We start from the raw sequence: 22,349 nt of genomic DNA on the forward strand, positions 1-22,349 counted from the left end.
AGTTCATAGGAAAATGAGGCTGAAAAGTGACAAAAGATTGTGTTTAATTGGTGGTTGGCGGTTTTTATTTTATTTTATTTTTTATTATAAAGGGTTTTGTTTAATTGTATTCAGATTAGCGGGTCCAGTGGGCCATTATGATCGTCAATAGTGCTATGTGTATAAGTGGGGACTTTGCACACTTTTATTTCACACAAGGAACTTGTGATTTAATGCTTTTATGAAAGGTTTTGTTGTTAAATGTATTATGTCATGTTTTTGAAGAGTAAACTCAATTTGAGTCTACTTAAGTTTTCAACAAACACAGATTCTGCAACAAAGTGTCAGCATATTCGCTGGTCCTGTTAACAAATTAATGATAAAGAAACCAATAAGTTGTGTTTGTCAAATTAATGGTTTGCACACATTCAAAGCGTGCACTCGATCGCAAAATAGTTTGGATTTCCCTTCAAAAGATATTGTATTTCGTGGGCCATTCTGGATCTAGTTTTACCATGGATGAATGAAAATACTCGGTAGTTTATCGATCCCATGCATGCCATCGCACATTCGTGACCCCGGTTCGAATCCATAATGAACCCATATCAGAGCCTCCATGTGGGTTGGATGTGTTTTCAGTCACTGTAAACAGATTGTGTGTTTTTTCTATTGGTGTAGTTTTCTCCCCGTGTACAACTACCACATCATCTTATTCTCTCTGTACAGTTATCTAGCCTAAAGCTCAGGCCCATGGATGACGGTTTCTTTCTACATTGATTATTGGCGGATTCCTTTATGTCCATAAAGATTCAACACGAATTTATACGGAACTATAATCCTCTAATGGGGATGGCATAGCCATACTGGGTTTGTTTCCGACGGGGGGGGGGGGGGGGGGGGGATGGGCAAGCGGGAGCAAAGTTTGTTCCCCATCCCCCCCCCCCCTCGATCTGATGCGGAAGGGGTGGGTTTGCAAAGGTTCAGAGCAGAGATCTGCCCCTTACTCTGATCACGCAACAAATGGAACATTGACACGAACACAAACTAGGGTGTTAAAGTTGACATCAAGTGCGTTGGCAGAAGTATAATGAGCGGTATTTTTACACCCTTGATTCGTCAGTTTACGCTCTAATAACTCAACTCACGGATGCTATAGATTAGTGATAGGAAATCTATAATCAGCAAGAAGGCTTTTAAGACTTCGGGCCTACAATTTTCTTTTTTCGTTCAAGAAGTAATCCCTATCAAGCTGTTTAGAATCGCCGATTGTTGTCGTCCGAATACAGATTTTCTTTTATTCCGATGTCACACTTCTTAAAGATGCTGTGTCAGATTTTTGGCCGATTTGACCCCAAAATTTTGATTTAAAATTCAATAGGTATTTTGATGGGGGTCGAGAAAGTTACAAGCTTTCATTTGAGCCATTGCTCGAAAAAGTCCGCCAATTATTAGTAGCAGTGAAATAAAGTGCTCAAAAAAAAAAGAAAAAAAACGGGATCCCGACAATATAATCACGTGACCAATTCTTATGTGTTTTATAAGAAACGTTTTAAATTTTTGTCATGGTTCCTGACCATTAAAAGTAAAAGTTAACTTTTTTTCGTTAGAGCGGGTGATACTCTTTGAAATACCATTCACTCAAAAAAATAGCTTTTAATGTTTGGGGCCAAAAATCTGACATATAGCATCTTTAACTCCATATGTGACAAGAAAACAACAAACAGTGATTGACAGTTTGAAAGTAACCCCATTCTTCTTCTAATACGAGAAAAACTCGCAAACTTCTCAGAAAGGAAAATACCACTACAAAGGACACCAACAAATATTTTGGTTTCTATGTCTCGTCTGCACAAACAAATTCAACACAATGGTGAATTTACACAGTGGGAACCTCTGTTGCAATGTTTGCGCTTAAAATTTCCAACCACAAGACAAAGCGGCCATTCAATGTTGGAATCAAAATATGAATTATCAACTCACGGACTGTCTACTGGTTAAAGTCCACCCGGCACACTATTAATGAAAATAATTGTTAACTAACAAACAACTTATTGAAAATACTATTATTATGACCTCAATATTTGTTGAACTTTGTTGGTTAAAGAATCGACATTTCGTCGATCATTTCACACACAAATTACTGTGACATACGTTTGTGTCTGGGGCTATGGTAACGATGGGGATTTTAGTTTTAAAACGAGAATAATATTTCACTTTCACATGACAATTTTCGCCAATGTTACAGAGGGTAATTAAAGGTATGACAGGATTACTCAAGCTAACAAACAAAGCCGTTCTGTTCATGTTTTGTGTGTTTGGAAACTATTGGTAATTGTTAAAGACCAGTCTTCTCACTTGCTGTATCTCAACATTATGCATAAATTTTGAGCTCAATCGGTCATCGAAGTTGCGAGATAATAATGGAAGAAAAAACACCATTGTCACACAAAGTTGTGTGCTTTCAGATACTTGATTTCGAGACCTCAAATTCTAAACCTGAGGTCTCGAAATCAAATTTGTAGAAAATAACTTCTTTCTCGAAAAGTATTCGATCCACTTCACAAGGAGCTGTTTCTCACAATGTGTTATACTACACCAACCTGTCAAGTATGGTTTTATGCTAATAATTATTTTGAGTAGTTACCAAGTGTTCATTGCCTAATCTTGCCTGTGCTTAATCTGTCGTTTGAGCCGACAATGCAGAATTGTTCAGCTTGTTAACGGATGCATTTTTCTCGATTAATCATGACTTTCATTTAAGGGGAAAACATTTCACGTTCTATGAACTTCATAATCATACATTAAAGGCAGTGGACACTATTGGTAATTACTCAAAATAGTTATTAGCATAAAACTTCACTTGTTAACCAGTAATGGGGAGAGGTTGATAGTATAAAACATTGTGAGAAACGGCTCCCTCTGAAGTGACATAGTTTTCGAGAAAGAAGTAATTTTCCACGAATTAGATTTCGAGACCTCAAGTTTAGAATTTGAGGTCTTGAAATCAACCATCTAAATGCATGCGACTTCGTGTGCAAGGGTGTTTTTTTTCTTTTCATTATCTCGCAACTTCGACGACCAATTGAGTTAAAATTTTCACAGGTTTGTTATTTTATGCATATGTTGAGATACACCAAGTGAGAAGACTGGTCTTTGTCATTTACCAATAGTGTCCACTGTCTTTAATATTGTGTGTGTCATTACCAAGTATACCACCTTTATTATTATGTCTTTTCTAAACATTGCATGAATTACTGAAACTAGTACAGACTTATAACCAATAGAGTAGGTACCAATGGAACAAGCATGGTCGTGTCGTTGCCGTGCGGTTTCTTTCACCGGCCAAAAGCTTTCAGCAGCAGAGTCACGATCAGTTCACATTTTGTCCTTGAGCAAGGCATACGATTCCACGAAACGCTAGGATTAATCCAATCGCGAGTTAGGACGGGAACTCGTCCTAACTTAGGATGGGTTCAATACTTCCTAACGTCCATACTAAGGAACTTCACTCGTCCCAAGTTCTAAGATTATTCCTAAGTTGGGAAGAGTTTTGTGAAATCGACGGCTGGCCCCTAGTGGATGATGATACCCATACGAAGGGGGTAACACAGTTTCAGCCCCAGGAGTAGTTGGCAATGAGCCCCTGGCGACAGTTGATCTGGGTCGATTATTAGGCCAAATCACCTTGCCGTGTCCGTCCGGAGCGCATGCAATTATGTCCTCTATGCAATACTATCCGGAGGGCATTATTGCATGCAATAATGTCCGCCGGCGGTTTTGCATATGCAATCGTGTCCGCCCTGACACTGGCCTTGTGATGTTAGGCTTATAATTTATCTCATTAAACAAATAATTAATAAAAAGTGTGACAAACTAGACCCTATACCGACGAAAACTAAAACGACTCAGCAACACAGAAGATCGATCGTCAATTAACTTTTTTATTCACAAAACAAATTGAGAAATGCATACCCATCTTTTAAAAAACGAAACAGTATTAGTTCATCAATTCGAAAACAAATACACGTATACCCACTGTGGTGTTAAAAGGATGCGACACCTTTGGTAAAGTGTCTGTAAATGCATTCATAGGACTACTCAAAGAAAAACAACAACAACAACAACAACACCAACACAAAAACAAACAAACAAACAAAACAAACAAACAAAACAACAAACAAACAAACAAACAAACAAACAAACAAACAAACAAACAAACAAACAAACAAACAAACAAACAAACAAACAAACAAACAAACAAACAAACAAACAAACAAACAAACAAACAAACAAACAAACAAACAAACAAACAAACAAACAAACAAACAAACAAACAAACAAACAAACAAACAAACAAACAAACAAACAAACAAACAAACAAACAAACAAACAAACAAACAAACAAACAAACAAACAAACAAACAAACAAACATTATTATTTTGTGAAAGTTTTCAGTGACTCAAACTTCGGACCAGTATACACACAATGCCACTGTTCTGATCTTTCTTTCACATTTGAAATATTCATGCGTTAATTAAAAATTTAAACTAGAATTTTTTAACTTGATAAACTAAATCGAAAGCACCTCAGCAGTGAAAAGTTAAACATCCCATGAAACGTCACACAGAGACTGTTCCATTGAAGTGTGGACCTGGGAACAAAAAGAGGACCACTATGGGGACTTGAAACACCATGTGAAATTACACACATCCACGCAGGTTTTTTTTTACATTATGAAAAACATCATTTTTGTTCTGCATACAGAGGTGACTGCAACACAGAGCTTTATGTCGCAGGAGATTTTGTCCCCCGGCGTGTGTCCAACATGGGCTGAAGGAGGTTGATCAGAAGAGGGCGCTGTCGTGCGATATTTCTAAAACATTCGACATAAATAGTTGTTGCAGTTGTGTGGGAAACAGCCGAAATAAAACAAGATTCTACACAAAATACTACAATGGGGAAAAACAATACATACATAAATGAAATCAAGTGCATAAAGAGATTTTCTTTAAACAAAAATTAAAATAAATTAATAGAACATGGTTGACAAGTTCAATCAGTATTTCTTGTGAAAAAGAAAAACCCAAGCAACAATTTCAGGTGTTTACAACATGAAATCAATTATAAGATGTATCAGAATAATGTCCTCTTACAAGTAAACCCAGATGTGAGAAATGTGTAAATCATTCGAGGAAAAGGAAAATCAATCAGAAAATGAAAAAAAAAATGAAAAAAAAAAAAACAACTAAAAAACACAAGAAGGGAAACTTAAAGGAACACGTTGCCTTGGATCGGACGAGTTGGTCAAACAAAAAAAGCGTCTGTAACCCTTTTTTTCCATAAATGCATATGGTTGTGAAGACGTTTTAAAAGTAGAATACAATGATCCACACAAGTTTGCCTCGAAACTGCGTGGTTTTCCTTTTACTGTGCGGACTAACACGGTCGGCCATTTATGGGAGTCAAAAATTTGACTCCCATAAATGGCCGACCGTGTTAGTCGACGAGGTAAAAGGCAAACCGTGCAATTTCGAGGCATGTTTGTGTGGATCATTGTATTCTACTTTTACAACATCTTTCTAATCATATGCATTTTATAAAAAACGGTTACAAACGCTTTCCAAGGACCAACTCGATCGATCCAAGGCAACGTTAATTCTGTACCCCATTTGAACTTTTCTTAAAACAGGTTGCATTTATAAACACTTTACCACCGGTTAAGTCACTGCATTTAAGACATGGGCAGCTCTCAAATCCAGGCTAAGGTTAAAATTCAATTAATCTATAGCGTGTCTTTTTAAAAAATATGTTATAATGACAAATTTGCAAACAATTTATGTACAACATCACTTCCCGAAAAAGAAAAAAATAATAATAATATTAATACATGTAATAATAACCACTCCCCAAAACATACCAACATTCATCGCAGGTTTCATTACTTTTAATGAAAATGCGACAGTTTGCAACAACCATTCTGATGTATTGCAACAGTCACAATAAATGCACATTCACTTGGAGGTAATTCTGGCAGGCTTTCGCAAAACACCAGACACCCGCCCCATACTTTTGTCGACACTTTCATCGAGTGCATGTATGGTTTGAATTCACTACGCATTGCGGTTTCACACCAGCCACATTTATCTGGGCCAAATTCCATACTTTTTCTATCTGGAAAGTTTCCCCAAAACACCAGGGCCCAATTTCATGGAGCTGCTAAGCACAAAAATTTGCTAAGCATGAAATTTCTTCCCAGATAAAAACAGGATTACCAGCCAAGTTTCCATTTGTTGCATGATAGTGCTTGTTACTGGTATTCAGCTTTTGTTTGCTTATCCTGAAAATCACATGGAAATTTGGTTGGTAAACCTGTTTTTATCAAGGAAGAAATGTCATGCTAAGCAAATTTGTGTGCTTAGCAGCTCTATGAAATTGGGCCCTGATACTAACCAGGTACTTTGTGGACACTGTCAAAGCATGTGTGGCTTGATATCCACATGCATAGCGGTTCCACACCAGCTAAATTTACCTGGGCTAAATTTCTTTTTTTTTCTTTTGCTTACTAGTCAGTTTGTGTGTGCTTACTATTGGATACTATTAATTATTCCAGTATAAAAAAAAAACTAGCAAACTAACTATGCCTGTTCAAATTGAATTCGCATTGTTGCATTAATCTTATGCTAGAAAGAACAACTTCCAAATAAAGAGAGGCTCTGAGCACAACATTTTTTTCTTTCTTTTTTTCTCAACGCCCCTTAAAGCACTAGACACAGTTGGTAATTACTCAAAAACAATTGTTATCATTAAAAACTTACTTGATAACGAGAAATGGAGAGGTAATTTCTCACTCAAACATTAAAATACTTCAGGCCTGAACCCTTTTATTATACATCTGAAAGCCCACAAATTTGATTTAACAAGGGTGTTTTTTCTTTCATTATTCTCTTGCAACTTCGATGACCAATTTAGTGAAAATGTTCACAGATTTTATGCATATGTTGTGATACACCAAGCGAGAACACTGTTATTTAACAATTACCAAAGGTGTCTAGTGCCTTTAAGCATATCTATACCTTGCTTATGTTGAGCAGCATTTTATGAAGTCCAAATTCTTCTGTGAACCTTGCAAAATGTCAGATGTACTTTACTTTCCCAAGTAAAAGAAACACAGTTGTTCACTCTAACATTGGGTCAATATTCTAATATTATGCCCGAGACTTTAAGCTGGTCCAAATTGCCAGCTACGGCTTCAACTTAACTGTTGCCAAAGAGCAAAGCCACCCTATACTTGTTAAACAGTTATCCATCATAGCCACAGCCATAGTGGTCATCATAGGTGTAGCCGTAGCCGGTTATTGGACATAGTTGACTTGGGACTTCATAAAGAAATAAAAAAAATGTCTGCTTGCAGGCTGTGAGAAGTTGGGCCCCAGTGGAGTAGCACCATATACATCAAAAACATACATTGAATTGAATGGTCCTAAAGTTCTCGTTTCAAATTATCCGGAAATGATAGTTTTTGACTAAGTATCGTACAAGATAAAACTGTAAAGCCACCTTTACTTTTAGCATAGGAGACTAAATGATAAACATAGATTGTGGATTTTCTTGGGATGGGACAAGTTGTACAGTTCAAAGTTTTACAATTGAAATGTATTGACTGGTTCTGAGTATTTATAGTAATGCATAAATTCCTACTCTTGTTAAATACACTGGACACCTTTGGTAATTATCAAACACCAGTCTTCTCACTTGGTGTATCTCAACATATGCACAGAATAACAAACCTGTGAAAATTTGAACTCAATTGGTCAGCAAAGTTGCGAGAGATAATAAAAGGAGGAAAAAACACCCTTGTCACACGAACAGATGCATGATATTGAGACCTCACCCATGAGGTCTCGAAATCAATTCAAATATTTTACTGAGAAAATACTTCTTTCTCAAAATCTAGGCTACTTCAGAGGGAGCTGTTTCCCACAATGTTGTATACTATCAACAGCTCTCCATTGCTCGTTACCAAGTAAATTTTTATGCTAACAATTATTTTTTAGTAATTGCCAATAGTGTCCAGTGCCTTTAAGACATGTGACATTATTAAGAAAGTGCCACAGAGCCTGAACTTCATGCAGCTCGATTTGTACAAAGCTCAATGGAAGATTGGACAGTACAACTTTAATCACCTTCTGATTTGAAGAAAGGTGGCCGTCTCAAAACTCAATTAGTTTCATTTTTACAATTCTTGATTTATGTGAAATTTATGATACAAAATGTACACTTCTCATACCACCAGTGTTGTATCTTGTCGTCCAAGAAAGAACCGGGGGCCAACTTCATAGAGCTGCCTAAGCAAAAAATCCTTGCTTTAGTAAAATCAGATTACCGGCCAAGACTTCACTCAATTGTTATGCTAAGTATACAATAGCTAAACACCATTCAGAAGCAATGTATAATAATATGGCATGAAATGGTGTAAAATAAGCGAGCTATTCTCCTGCTTAAGCAATTATTTTGCTTAAGCAGCTCTATGAAATTGGCCCCTGGAATGCAGGAGAGCTTTTTCCTTTTTCTCGACATGTAGAGAAAAGGTTTTGGGGCAACAAAATACAAAAAACTTGTCTCAAAGTCACAAATCAAAATGTAACGGACTGGTGAAATTTTTAAAGCAAATGCACATTTTGTGTTATAATTTTGCTGGACTATTCTCTGGTTTGCTGTACGGTAATTGTTCTTGTTGGAAAAAAAAACCATACTTATCTTGATTCAAAGACAGAAGGCATATCCGTGGCAGTTTTCAATTTGCTATCAATTTTGTGAGTTATCTTGATTCAAACAGTGTAAAGACACACCAGTGGTTAGCCCTATATAGGACTCTTCCTCTGTGCTGTACACGGATACAGAGTCCTAAATGTCACGGCCCATTTCTGGGGCGTAACATTTTCAAAGCTTCGTAACTCAAATCTTACCTGCCAGAAGCCACTAATCTCAACAGATTCACATTCCATGGCAGCATACATTGTTCTGCGGTGGGTTTTGGTCTTCATTTATTCCTCACAAATCCGTCATTTTCGTGAAATAATGCAGCTCCCAACGTTAACAGATTCCCGTTTTGATCGCACTCTCACATTGTTGTCTGCTGCAGTGCGAACGCGTATACATAGCGTGCAAGACATAGGATGCACTTATTCTTGGTCACCGAATCTTGACTGCACAGCAGTAACACGCAAATGCAATATTGCGCATCATGCGTCTTGCGTACGCACAGCTGACTGTGAGAATACGCTTGTAAACAGGAATTTGTTAACGTTGGGAGCTGCATTATTTCACGAAAATGACAGATTTGTGAAGAATATATATGACGACCAAAACGCAGAAAAATGTATGCTGCCATGGAATGTGAATCTAAATTAGTGGCTTCTTGCAGGTAAGATTTGAGTTATGAAGCTTTGAAAATTTTTCGCCCCAGAAATGGACCCTGATATCCAGGTTGTCACTGTAGTATAATACGGAAGTGTAAGGCCGCCAGGGCTAATCAGTGGTATACCTTTAGCCACAGTACTAAAGCTGTATTTTGTTCCAACGCGTATTGAACCTTGGTTATGTCAGGTATTAACAAATTATAACTCACCGACCTTTCTCTTTCTTTTATTTCCCTTGAATAAAAAAAAAATGCGTTGAGAAATCAAAGAGATAGCGTGAGCATTTTGATAAAACTGTCTCAAATAAAAAATAATCAGTTTTCCTTAAAAGTCAACTGTTGGTTATATTTGATGATGAGTATACTTGCAGTATGTGGTCATGATGTCTGGTGTAGTGCGCAGCGAGCCTTGATGAACTTGTCACACTGGCTTGCTAGTGTCATCTGCGTCAAAACGGACAAGATAAGATTGTCAGTTAAACCAGCATGCACAGGACATCATCATTGCATCTGGAATATCAATAAGAATAAGAATTAACAGTTAATAACAATTATGGCTTCTTATAGCGCTCAAGTCCGTCACTCAGAGATGCTCAAGGCGCTTCAACATTCAGTATTTTCCTGCAAGGTAATGTGGAGTAACATTTTGGAAGTATGAGATTATTTTATTTACATAGCAACATGTAATGGTTTACAAGGTGCTGTGGTGCAATATATTGCCGATCAAACCAGGAACAAAGGGGCGAACCACTTCTCTTTTTCGATAAGTGCACTTGGTTCTTTTGCATGCGTTACACAACACATGGGACCAACAGCTTTACGTCCCATCTGAAAGAGGCAGCAACAATGGTTACTTGTCTTGCTAAAGGACACAAGTGTGACGACCAGGACTCAAGCCCACACTCTGTTAAACAAACACTTGAGTCCGGTCCGTTTATCCCATAGAGTTATATATAAGAACTAGAGGGTGCACTGGCCTATATACGCGCCCCGGCATGCGCGCAGGCGGCCATTTTCTTAGTTGACAAAACTAGGGCCTTTCTCAAACCACGGCTTGGGCTCTGGCTCGTGCTGATATCCGTGCAATACGCGCTGCTCCAAAATGCAGGTTAAATGCAAGCTGCGTACACAGCACGCAGCAAGCCTAAGCCTGAGCTGGAGCCCAAGCCGTGGTTTGAGAATGGCCCCTGGCATCCCCCACTGCGTGTGTTTGTGCGACCATTTTGTAAGTTGAACAAAACAGCATTGCGTAGCGTTCAATAAACACAAACTCCAACCATAGATATATAATTAAATTATTCTATATCTATGACTCCAACGTGTGTTTCATATTCAAATTACTTCCTTCTTGAAAACTACGTCAAATCAGCGGGAGCCGTTTCTCACAATGTTTTAATACTAACACTCCCCATTGCTCGTTAACAAGTAAGGTTTTATGCTAATAATTATTCTGATTCATTACCACTAGATCACTCCAGATCACCCCAGATCACCCCAGATCACTCAGCCACAACACCCCACACCTTATTGGAGTGCTTACCTGTATAAAGCTTGTCTATGAAGTCTAAACTAAGAGGCAGCAGGCGTTGAATCACTGGAACCATTACCATCCGTACTAATGTCTTTCTCAGTACTGTGTCCATCCAGACTTTTCCTACATACTGGGCAGGAATTATGCTGCAAATACAAACAAATAGCATCTATTTGAATAACCGTACAAAAAAGCCACACTGAAATAAATTATATGTTCCATCCAAAGACGTATGCAACAGAAATTCCATAAACATTACTTCAAATTACAAGAATACAATTAAGCTTTCACAACCACTTCAGACAGTGGACACTATTGGTGTTTATTAAAAATAATTATTAGCATAAACCTTACTTGGTAACGAGTAATGGGGAGAGGTTGGTAGTATAAAACATTGTGAGAAACGGCTCCCTCTGAAGTTACATGGTTTTCGGAAAAGAAGTAATTTTCCAAGAATTTGATTTTGAGACCTCAGAATTAGATTTTGAAGTCTCAAAATCAAGCATCTGAAAGCACACAACTTCGTGTGACAATGGTCTTTTTTTCACAGTTATCTCGCAACTTTGACGGCCGATGAGCTCAAATTTTCACAGGTTTGTTATTTTATGCATATGTTGAGATACACCAAGTGAGAAGACTGGTCTTTGACAATATTACCAAAGGTGTCCAGTGTCTTTAAAAGAACTGGGTTCTTTTACATGCATTACACAACACACAGGGCCTGCAACTTTACGTCCCATTTGAAGCACCAAGCAAGGGACTGTCATTGAGTTAGAGATAATGGGAGATGAATATCTAAACTTACCAATTCTAACCAGGGGACTATACAATCAGGATGAAACAGGTGTTTGCAGGGCATCTTCTTGGCTTGCTGACCAACACTAAACTCGTCTTTACAAACTGGGCACTCTAAAGTGTTTTCTGGTGATGGGGGAACAAGAAAATTAAAGTTTATTTCATTCTTGTTTTCTTCCCAAAGCAAGAAGTCCATGCATTGAACAAAATATTGGCTTACAAAGATAAAAATTCCAGTAAAACATCAGTGAAATAACATTGGCATTGAGAACATTTCGGGAAATAATATTATGACGCCTTTAAAAATACAAAGCATACATGAAAAGAGAAGTTGACAAGTGTGAACTAAAAATGTCATACAACTTGATTAATGTCCAAATTGATGACTATAGTTATGGCTAGATTTCTGGGTCATCATGCGTTGAATTGTAGAACCTCCTTAGCAACACCCTTATCAACAGTCAAAGCCGTAACTGTAGCCGCCAATTTGAATACGGCCTAAGAACTCAAAATATTGTATAATAGTGAATGTTTTTAAGTGAAATGGTGGGAATATTTTCACGAGTTGAAATATGGAATGTTCTATTCAACAAGTGGAAAATATATTCCATCTATTAATGAAAGAAAATATCTAAAACCCCATAGGGGCCTACCCGAAGCGCACGATTTAAAACAACTGACAAAGCTAAAGCCTAAACCAAGCTAAGTCAAAGCCCAAGTATAATTCTAAGTCACGCCAAGCCAAAGCCTAAACATATCACAATCCCCCTCCTCAGTAACTCCACTGAATTCAAATATTGATTATTTTCTTCTCAAGACGAGTTGAAATCTTACCTAAATGTTCATTGTTTATTGTTATTGTTTGAAGCTTAGCGATATCTTCTTGTGCAGCAGGTGATGGGCCCTGCCCTTCAACATTATTTAGTAACTGCAAACAGAAAGAAACAAAAATATACAGTTAAAGGCAGTGGACACTATTGGTAATTACTCAAAATAATTATTAGCATAAAACCTTTCTTGGTGACGAGTAATGGAGAGAGGTTGATGGTATAAAACATTGTGAGAAACGGCTCCCTCTAGAGTGCCATAGTTTTCAAGAAAGAAGTAATTTTCCATGAATTTGATTTCGAGACCTCAGATTTAGAACTTGAGGTCTCGAAATCAAACATCTAAACGCACACTTAACTTCGTGTGACAAGTGTGTTTTTTCTTTCATTATTATCTCGCAACTTTGATGACCGATTGAGCTCAATTTTTCACAGGTTTGTTATTTTATGCATATGTTGAGATACACAAACTGTGAAGGCTAGTCTTTGACAATTACCAATAGTGTCCACTGCCTTTAAATACAAAAGATCCAATAACGACAAAATCTAGAGGAGACTTTCTTGAAGGTAGGGTCATAGATTGGTTTCTGTCAACATAATGCTTAAAGCCACTCGTCACTATTGGTAATTACTCAATTAAATTGTCAGCACAAAACTTACTTGGTAACGATCAATGGAGAGCTGTTGATAGTATAAAACATTGTGAGAAACGGCTTCCTCTGAAGAACTGTAGTTTTCGAGAAAGAAGTAATTTCTCACTAAAAAATTTTCATTGAATTCGAGACCTCAGCTGAGGTCTCGAACTCAAGCATCTTAAAATAGTCTTTTCTGCCCTTTTTTGGGGCGGACTAAGAAGTGGTGAGATTCACTTCTGACAAAAAAAGTATGAAACTGGGATACAATCTTAGGAAAAATACTGAAATTATGACAATTCCACCGTTTGATTAAAGGGAAGGTACACGTTTGGTAAATTGTCAAAGACCAGTCTTCTCACTTGGTGTATCCCATCATGTGCATAAAATAACAAGCCTGTGAAAATTTTGGCTCAATCGGTCATTGAAGTTGCAAGAAAATGAAGAAACAAAAAACACCCTTGTTAGACGAATTTGTGTGCTTTCAGGAAGGAATAAAAGACTTCTATCATTTTAATGAGAAAATACCTCTGTCTCAAAAACTGCGTTACTTCAGAGGGAGTCGTTTTCCCACAATGTTTTATACTATCAACAGCTCCACAATGCTTGTTACCAAGTCAGTTTTTCAGTTAAAATTTGTTTTGAGTAATTACAAAACGTGTACCTTCCCTTTAAACCCCTCAAGTTATAGATTTCAAGAAGCCTCTGGGAACAATACCCTCAGCACTAAAGAAGTACATCCAAAGAGCATGACTTATTTCATGTGGAGACAAATACAACATTTTTTGTCTTCCAATTTTGAATTCCGAAGTCTGAATTCAGATAAAAGTCTGACAATTCCCAACCCTGAGTTAGATTTTCGAAAAGTAGGAGGCAAAATATAATAGACCTTTATTGTGGTGCAGCCATCTTGATTTCAACTGATATCAATGTAATCAAACCGAGGCTGGAATAACAAAATAGTCTGGTTCCTATTTGCAAAATGAGTATTAGCATTCATTATTGTAATTCGATTTGAGGAACAAGACCCAAAACAGAGACATCATGATAAAGGTCTGTAATGTCATTTCTTACCTGGGTGATGATGGCGTCTAGCCCACCTTCTCCCCATGCATAGTCTCGTGGGTTGCCATGTAGATTAAGCATTTGACTGCACATTGTAAAGATAAACAAATAGTTACATTTTGATACCAATTCAATGCAATCAAGACATGTGAAAGAAATCAGGGCTCAAATTTGGAGAGAAACTTCACAATACCACAGGGCTTGTAGCTTAAAGACCGTGGACACTATTGGTAATTGTCAAAGACTAGTCTTCACAGTTGGTGTATCTCAACATATGCGTAAAATAACTAACCTGTGAAAATTTTAGCTCAATTGGTCGTCGAATTTGCGAGATAATGATGAAATAAAAAACACCCGGGTCACACAAAGTTGTGTGCATTTAGATGGTTGATTTCAAGACCTCAAGTTCTAAATCTGAGGTTTCAAAATCAAATTCATGGAAAATGACTTCTTTCTCAAAAACTATGACACTTCAGAGGGAGCTGGGTCTCACAATGTTTTATACCATCAACCTCTCCCCATTACTCGTCACCAAGAAAGGTTTTATGCTAAAAATTATTTTGAGTAATTACCAATAGTGTCCACTAGCTTTAAGATATACTAATCCTAATAATAATAACAGTGGCTTCTTGTTGTAGCGCACATATCCCTCACTCAGTGACCCTCCTGGCGCTGTAACATACAGTATTTTCTGCAAGGTATGTAGGATTACGTTTGAACTATGAGACCAAATCCTTAGCACCATGTATGGTGTACAAGGTGCTGTGGCGCAGTATGCTGGCAAATAAACCAGGAACACAGGGGCCAACCCCTTCTCTTTTTGATAAGTGCACCAAGTTCTTTTACGCGCCGTGCATTACAAAACGCATGGGACCAATGACTTTACTCTATACGAACAAAGCAAGACGGTGTCAAGACCCGGACTCGAACCCACACTCTGCTGATCAGAAACATCAGAGCTTGAATCTGGTGCTCTTAACTGCTCAGCCACAACACGTCGTTGCTAGTCTATTCGTCGCACACGACTTCACTTCATGGTACAGTTTAACATCAACTTAACTACTTTGATATGAACAAGAACTGAGACTTTTAAGATAAGATTGATCTCATTTGTTTTAACGGTATTAAAGCCATTGGACACTTTCGGTAAACAATATTGTCCAAGGCTCACACTTCGTGTACCACAACTTATAAAATATGTGAAAATTTAGGCTCAATCGGTCATCGGAGTCGGGAGAAAATAACGGGAAAACCCAACCTTGTTTCCCCACGTTTAGCGTGTCGTGACATGTGTTTAAAATATATCCGTAATTCTCGCTATCAAGAATTGATAGTGTTTTAATGTTTTCTCAAAAAGTAAGGCATTTCATGGAATATTATTTCAAGATAAGTCTTTCAACATTACCTTCTGTAAACCCTGTAAATTATTTTTAAATCTGTGAACTTTTATTTTGTTTTCTCTACTGAAAGTATATAATGGCTTTAAGTATAGTTTATTACTAATAGCGTTTAAAGTAAATTTATCATACCCACAGTCAGATTGAACTTTCAGATTACAACAGTACATGTATAAACCTTTTGAAATGTTGGTTGGTAATCTGTTTCTGCTGAGCACCTTTTATCTGTGCTTAACAAGATTTGGTGCTTTCAGGCTCTGTGAAAATGGGCCCTGCCTCCATGTCAAATATTTTGATGACAACCAAAGCATCAAGCATATTATGTCAGGACTCAATTCCATGAAGCTGCTTAGCAGAATATGCTCAGAAACTTTTCTTTGATGAGCATAAAATTGGGCCCAGCCTTGATGTCAAAGTGGTGGATATCAGAAGAGAAAGACTGAAATAGTGACTTACACTGGGAAGACGAAACCACCAGGTGCTGCTTGCTGCATGGGGTTACCCAGTCCTAACAAATGTTGCAGAATCCTACAGAGAAGGAAAAAGAATTATGTTCAACGAAAAACTAAAACATTACACTGCAAATCTATTTTATACTTGTCACTGCCAGGATCATGGGTGCACTTTTTAATGACAAGGTCCTAAATATGATAAGGACTGAGCCAAATGCGAGGTCCTTCACGACGAGGTCCAAAATGGCCATGTAAAAAAGGACCAAGCCAAAGGTGACGTCCTTTATGACCAGGTCTTAAACAGCCATGTGATAAAAGACTGAGCCAAAGGCAAAGTCATTCATCGCATGAACTCTGAACCCACTCTAACCAACCACTCTTAAACCACTCCAGCTTTGTCTTAATCAGCCATCTAAAACCTGGTCATGCTATAACCTTTCAAACAATAGGACTGCCTAAACTGTCTCGGGTGAGATCAATTTAAAAGCATGCTCCTCCCTAAATACTCACGCTATCATATCAGCAGCTGGGTCTCCCCTTTGATCTCGAGGCCCCATCCTCTGAATGGTTACCCTAGACGACTGCCCTCTGGGGCCAAACTGTTGTAACCTGGGAGGATTGCTGGCTGTGGGACTGGGTGTGACGTTGCGTGGATTACTGGCGCTACCGCTGTTGAAATTATTACTACTGCTACTGTTGCTGCTACCAGGCTCATTGGGGCCGCCCGGCGTTCTGTTCCTTTGATGATTGACAGGGTCTGCTAACTGACTCCATAACTGTTTAGATGGAACAGAGACAAATGTCAAACAACGAATATGAATATTGTAGTACCTGTGGTGGTTGGAGCGCTTGGCACCATTCCGAAAGCACTGCGGAAACATCTAGATGAACTAGGGACAACTGTGAGGGTAGATTTGCTACAGAAGGCGGCGCTTTTGGGAAAAGTGAGGATCACGAGAAGGACCCTTAAGATCTAAGGCTTTGGGATGTAGCCAACTCGAGGAGTTACAAGCACAGAGGAATAGATAAAATGAAATAACAATCGTAATAACCAATGCGCTGTAAATTAATCATGTTAATAGTGCCCTTGTCATTGGGCCAATAACAATCCTGTAATCTTTCTCAGCTCCCTTGGGAGTATACAGCCCCGGGCTGCCATGGCCCTCCAAACATGCCAAAGGCTTTTTCAAACACAACATCAATCTTGACAAGAGAAGCAATTCTAGTGAAGTGTCTTGCTCAAGAACACACGTGTCATAACCGGGATGTGAACCACCAACCTGATGACTTAACCACCAGAACTTGAATTTGACGCTCTAAACTGCTCGGCCATGACACCCTTGCACCAAGCGTCATGGCCGCGCGGTCTAGTGCACTAGAATCAAGGTCACAGAGTTTGCTTTCAAGTCTCGGCTTGGCTGGTCATGATGCTTGTGCCCTTGAGCCAGGACCTTTCTCTATGCTTTGAATGGGACATAAAGCTGTAAATCATGTGTAGAAGAATAGGTAGTGCAGCTTAAATAACCCTCAACACTGAAAGGAACATGCTGCCTTGGATCGATCGAGTTGGTCTTTGAAAAGCGTTTGTACCCGTTTGATATAGAATGCATGGTTAGAAGGATGATTGAAAAGTAGAATACAATGATCCACACACATTTGCCTCGAAACTGCGTGGTTTTCCTTTTACTTTGCGAACTAACACGGTCTGCCATTTATGGGAGTCAAAAGTGATACTATGTGGATCATTATAATCTACTTTTAAAATATCTTTCTAATCATATGCATTTTATAACAAACGGTTACAAACTCTTTTCAACTCGACCGATCCAAGGCAAAGTATTCCTTTAATATTATGGAAGAGTATCTTGAATTCGTGCCATGAGTATCATGGTCGAGCAGTTAAGAGCGTCAAGTTCAAATCTATCTTCCACCAAAAAAATGACAAAGTCCCAGATGCAAGTTTTCTAACAACAATGGACATTGATTTTTATGCAAAGGAGGTATCTAATGTTAACGTGTGTATGCAATGGTCTACTTAATGGTGTTTTGTAAGTTAAAAGATAAAGGGCAGTCGGCAATCACGATGTGGCAGGAGATTCTGTCCCCTGGACATTCTGAGCCCCATATGGCGACTTGTTAAGAAATTTCATCTGATAGCTCCCTCTTTGGACTCAAATTCCTTCAGCCCAGTTTAACTTACCATATGATGGAGATATACACACATTAACGTGTGTATGCCTGAAACCGTAGACTGTCCTCCTATGGACCAATCCGGCCTGTCAATCAAACTGTGCGCGTTCACCCATTTGACCAATCACAGCAATGATTGTGGTCGGACAAACTCGGTCATGCAGAATCGTGCAGAATGTCATTGGGAGTGCTTGTACACGTGTCTTGCTCATGTGCGCGGTGGGCGGAGCTTAGTGGAACGATGGAGCGGTCCATTGTCCCTCTTCTGTTTATACTCTATTGTTTCCCATTGGTTTTGTACACGTTTTCCAACTGTGGACCCTTCCCAACTGTGGACTCTCTTGTCCTCTTTTGTTAGCCTAATGTAGGTCCCCGATTTGAATGTGCTAAAACTGTACCTACATGTACTCGCCGTGACACTTGCCTAGACTATCCTAGTCTCCAACAGGTTCTTGTATTAAGCAACAACAACTTTACATTAAAGACAACAAATAAAACTCTGACTTACCGAAGTGAAAGCTAAAGCTGAATCAAATACATCACTTCTTTCACCACCAACTTCATTAGTTTCCGTCCTGTCACAAGAAGAAGAAAAACAAACCATTGAACTAAAACAATAACTGATTCTTTATTAACTCACTAGTATGGTTTCCTTCCTCACTCTAAACAAAATCCTGACACCATATGGTAACTCAACAACCAAACTGTTGAACTCTCTAGTTTGGTGGTAAACCTGATCCCATCTAAAGCGTAATGAGTTTATTAAATTTGGTTTTTACCCATACACTGTGTGATAGAACTGTATGCTCATTCTCTCCCTAAGTCCTGTGAAAAAAATTCCACGCATTAATATTACTCACGTGGGATTCGAACCCACGACCCTTGCGATCCTAGAGCAGTGTCTTACCAACTAGACTACTGAGATTGCCCGAGAGATAGGCAACAAAAATATCTCCTAAAGGTCAGGTTGGCTTTCTTCAGAAGCGACCAGAGCATACTGATTGAAGCGTCGATCAGAACCACCCTAACTCATTAAGAGATTATCAATAAGGTGTCATCGCAAACCTTTCTATACAATGTATTTTGCTCTGGGCTGGCTCGCCAAACACCGCCCACCGTGGCCACAACACTGCCAAGGACAAAACAAAATTATCTTCCAAATGTTCGGTTGGCTTGTTCAGTGTTGGAAAGCTTCACTATTTAATAATAATAATAATAATAATAAAAAGCATTTATATGGCGCCATCTATCTAGAAAACTAATCCGAGGCGCTGGAGAGGAACAGAAACCGAAACAAAGAAGTTTATACAAACAAAAGGATCAAAAGAGTGCCTAATTTATTACGGAGTATGGACTACATATGTAAAGAAAGACAACAGACCAGTGAAATGACAGGCAAACTGGTCCAACTGGCTATCCACTGAAAAGTTGTGGCCAAGCCATAGAAATAGACCCTGGAAAACGCTGGGCTCAACTGCCCTCTGTGTGGGCTGTGGACGCGGTGTATCGACAACAAGCAATACGCCTGTATGGCAAAACGATCATCGCGTGACATGGATGCACGTATGGCAAAATGAGCATCAAGTGTCACGCGTGATGGCAAAATGGCAAGATGCCAGTGCACATAGACCATTTCTAGTGTGTTCATTGGTCAATGTTCATGGCGTCACTGTATGGCAAAATATCTTGCCAAACACACGTAAAAAAAATGGCGTACAGTACGCGCGTCCATAAAAATTGTCTCACAAAGTAATCATGGCAAAATATCTTGCCATACACACGTAAAGAAAATGGCGTACAGTACGCGCGTCCATAAAAATTGTCTCACAAAGAAATCGCATGCACAATGATGCACTCCGTGTTCTCCGGGTTCTATTTCTATGAGCCAAGCCTAGTTCTGTGAGGCAAACTTTCTGATTCAAATTCTTACCTTTCTTGTTCTTCACTTTCGCCAACCTCTTCTATGAACCCCCCATGGCAGTTCGGACATGTGAAGTCCTATAACAAGTCAAAAGAAAACATCGTTTATGCGTGATAGTTTATATCATTGTGTCAGTGCACAACCGTCTTGTTTCGATTTTGTAAAAACGTATCCCGCATGAAACAGCTCAGTGCAAACATGGTGTACATCTGAGCTATTTTAAACGAGATACGATTTGACAATTTCAAACTCGTGCGTCATGTGAATAACCACACAATACAATAATACTCATAACACTTTTTATTTTTATTTTGAAGCAAGATTCAATCTGTTTTAATTTACCTACATGTATAGTGAAAAGTACACAATATAAAAATCAGAATAGTTTAGTAAACTTGTCACTTGTGACAATTCTTGAAAACCTCAAAGCAAATCAAAAAAGCAAATATCAGGCCTGTCACCATCCATACTTCACGCGCAAAGCAATGAACCGATCCGGCCTGTCAATCAAACTGTGCGCGTTCACCCATTTGACCATTTGATTGTGGTCGGACAAACTCGGTCATGCGTGCGCGTATATTTGGCACGCGCGGCAGAATCGTGCAGAATGTCATTGGGAGTGCTCGTACACGTGTCTTGCTCACGTGCGCGGTGGGTGGAGCTTAGTGGAAAGCCGGAACGGTCCATTGCGAAGCAAATTACGGGACGTAAACAATCATGTTCACATTGCTTTACAATTGCAATGCAGGGAAATTCATTTTTCTTTCGCAACTATGACAGACTTTTTCCTGATTTTGACACTCTCTTTGTTTGTAAACAAATTCAAAAAGGAATGTCAACTCAAAGTACCTGATGTCAGGGCTGTATGCTTCGTTTTTGAAAGGGCAAGGGCACCAAGGCAATTTCTCTTTGGCAAAGGGCACCCTATGAGGAAATTGTAAATTTCTACTGGAGCATTTCAAGGGCACCAAGGCAATGACAAGGGGCAACGGAGGCAATCGCCTCCGTTGCCTCCGTGAAGTATCAGGCCTGTGATGTGCATACATTCTGTCAACCCTTCTGGACAAGTCAGGATATAATTTGAGTAAAATTTACCTAAAATAAGGGAGATCAAAAAATTCAAGCCAAAAAATGGCTGCAAATTAATAATTGTTAGTTTACGAACAAGAGGCAGTCAAATATGTGACCCTGTGCTTGTGGGTGGTGGCATTCTTTTTCATGCTTTTTTTTAAAAAATTGTTTGCCATTTGCAAGTACAATATTCAAAACATTTACAAATTCACAAAGGCAGTGGTGGGTAGCGATCACATTCTGAAAATGTCAGGGGACAGCTAGCTAGCTGGGGGCGGCTCGGTGTCATCTGGCAATGATGCCATCCTTTGTGGCACGGGGAATAATTCATATAGACATTATAATACAATTCCCAATTTAAATGTGGGAAATCCCACACGTCATGCAACAGTGTAAACTTAATGTTGTGCTGTGCCATTATTTAGCTCCATGGTGGTCACACACTGCAGTGCAACTGCATGTCCCATCCACACAACACACAACTCTACTCTAAACTGCTTGCTTGCTGGTTCATTCATATCACACCAGACTCGCCAACGCCATATCAAAATAATCACATCAACAAACACACTTCATAGATCTCTGCTCACACTCAAAATACAACTAACAATAAAGAGTGTTACACGCAAATTTTACCGGTAATTCTGGAGCTATTTCTGTGGCACACTTGTGACAGAAAAACCTCGACGATGCTCTGGAATCTACAACAGCTTCCGCCATATTTGCATCGCACAATAATTATGCAAAAACACACGGGATGTCATGGTTCGACCCAATAAATTAAACTTGTCTAAGTCCGTACATTTTTTTTAAATACATTGTAATTTAAATTCAGAAGGCCCTAATGCTCTTATTCTTAAGAAGTACACATTAAATTTGTTGAAAAACAACAATCCTTTCCGTTTTTTATATCAAACTATTGATTTTGTTTAAACTTCTGGCTTTTGAATCAGTTAAAATTTGCTGGGAATTGGGGATTTTCTTTTTGGACTGTAAGGAAGTTTAATAAATGATGTCATTTCTGTTTTCAGTGCTCTTTGGACACGGCTGTGCTAGAGAATTTTAACCAT

The 22,349-nt window shown here is 38.7% G+C and overlaps 1 protein-coding gene across 2 annotated transcripts; it reads right to left on the reverse strand.

The window, feature by feature from the left end:
• Positions 1–4,291: 4,291 nt before the first annotated feature.
• Positions 4,292–22,042, reverse strand: LOC139941874 (E3 ubiquitin-protein ligase RNF126-A-like). Of its 2 annotated transcripts, none has more exons than XM_071938513.1 (10): positions 21,916–22,042; positions 20,218–20,285; positions 18,796–18,862; positions 16,608–16,873; positions 16,102–16,173; positions 14,258–14,333; positions 12,559–12,652; positions 11,735–11,850; positions 10,939–11,075; positions 4,292–9,842 (listed from the first exon to the last, which is right to left on the reverse strand). In XM_071938513.1, the coding sequence occupies exons 1-9, from the start codon at positions 21,997–21,999 to the stop codon at positions 10,968–10,970; spliced, it is 951 nt and encodes a 316-aa protein (XP_071794614.1). In that variant the 5' UTR covers positions 22,000–22,042; the 3' UTR covers positions 4,292–9,842; positions 10,939–10,967. The 2 variants fall into 2 exon arrangements, with proteins under 2 accessions (XP_071794614.1, XP_071794613.1); XM_071938512.1 differs by having other exon boundaries at positions 4,292–9,908.
• Between the last annotated feature and the right edge of the window lie 307 nt (positions 22,043–22,349).

This window comes from Asterias amurensis, chromosome 9, assembly GCF_032118995.1.
Source record: "Asterias amurensis chromosome 9, ASM3211899v1".
NCBI classification, from domain to species: domain Eukaryota; kingdom Metazoa; phylum Echinodermata; class Asteroidea; order Forcipulatida; family Asteriidae; genus Asterias; species Asterias amurensis.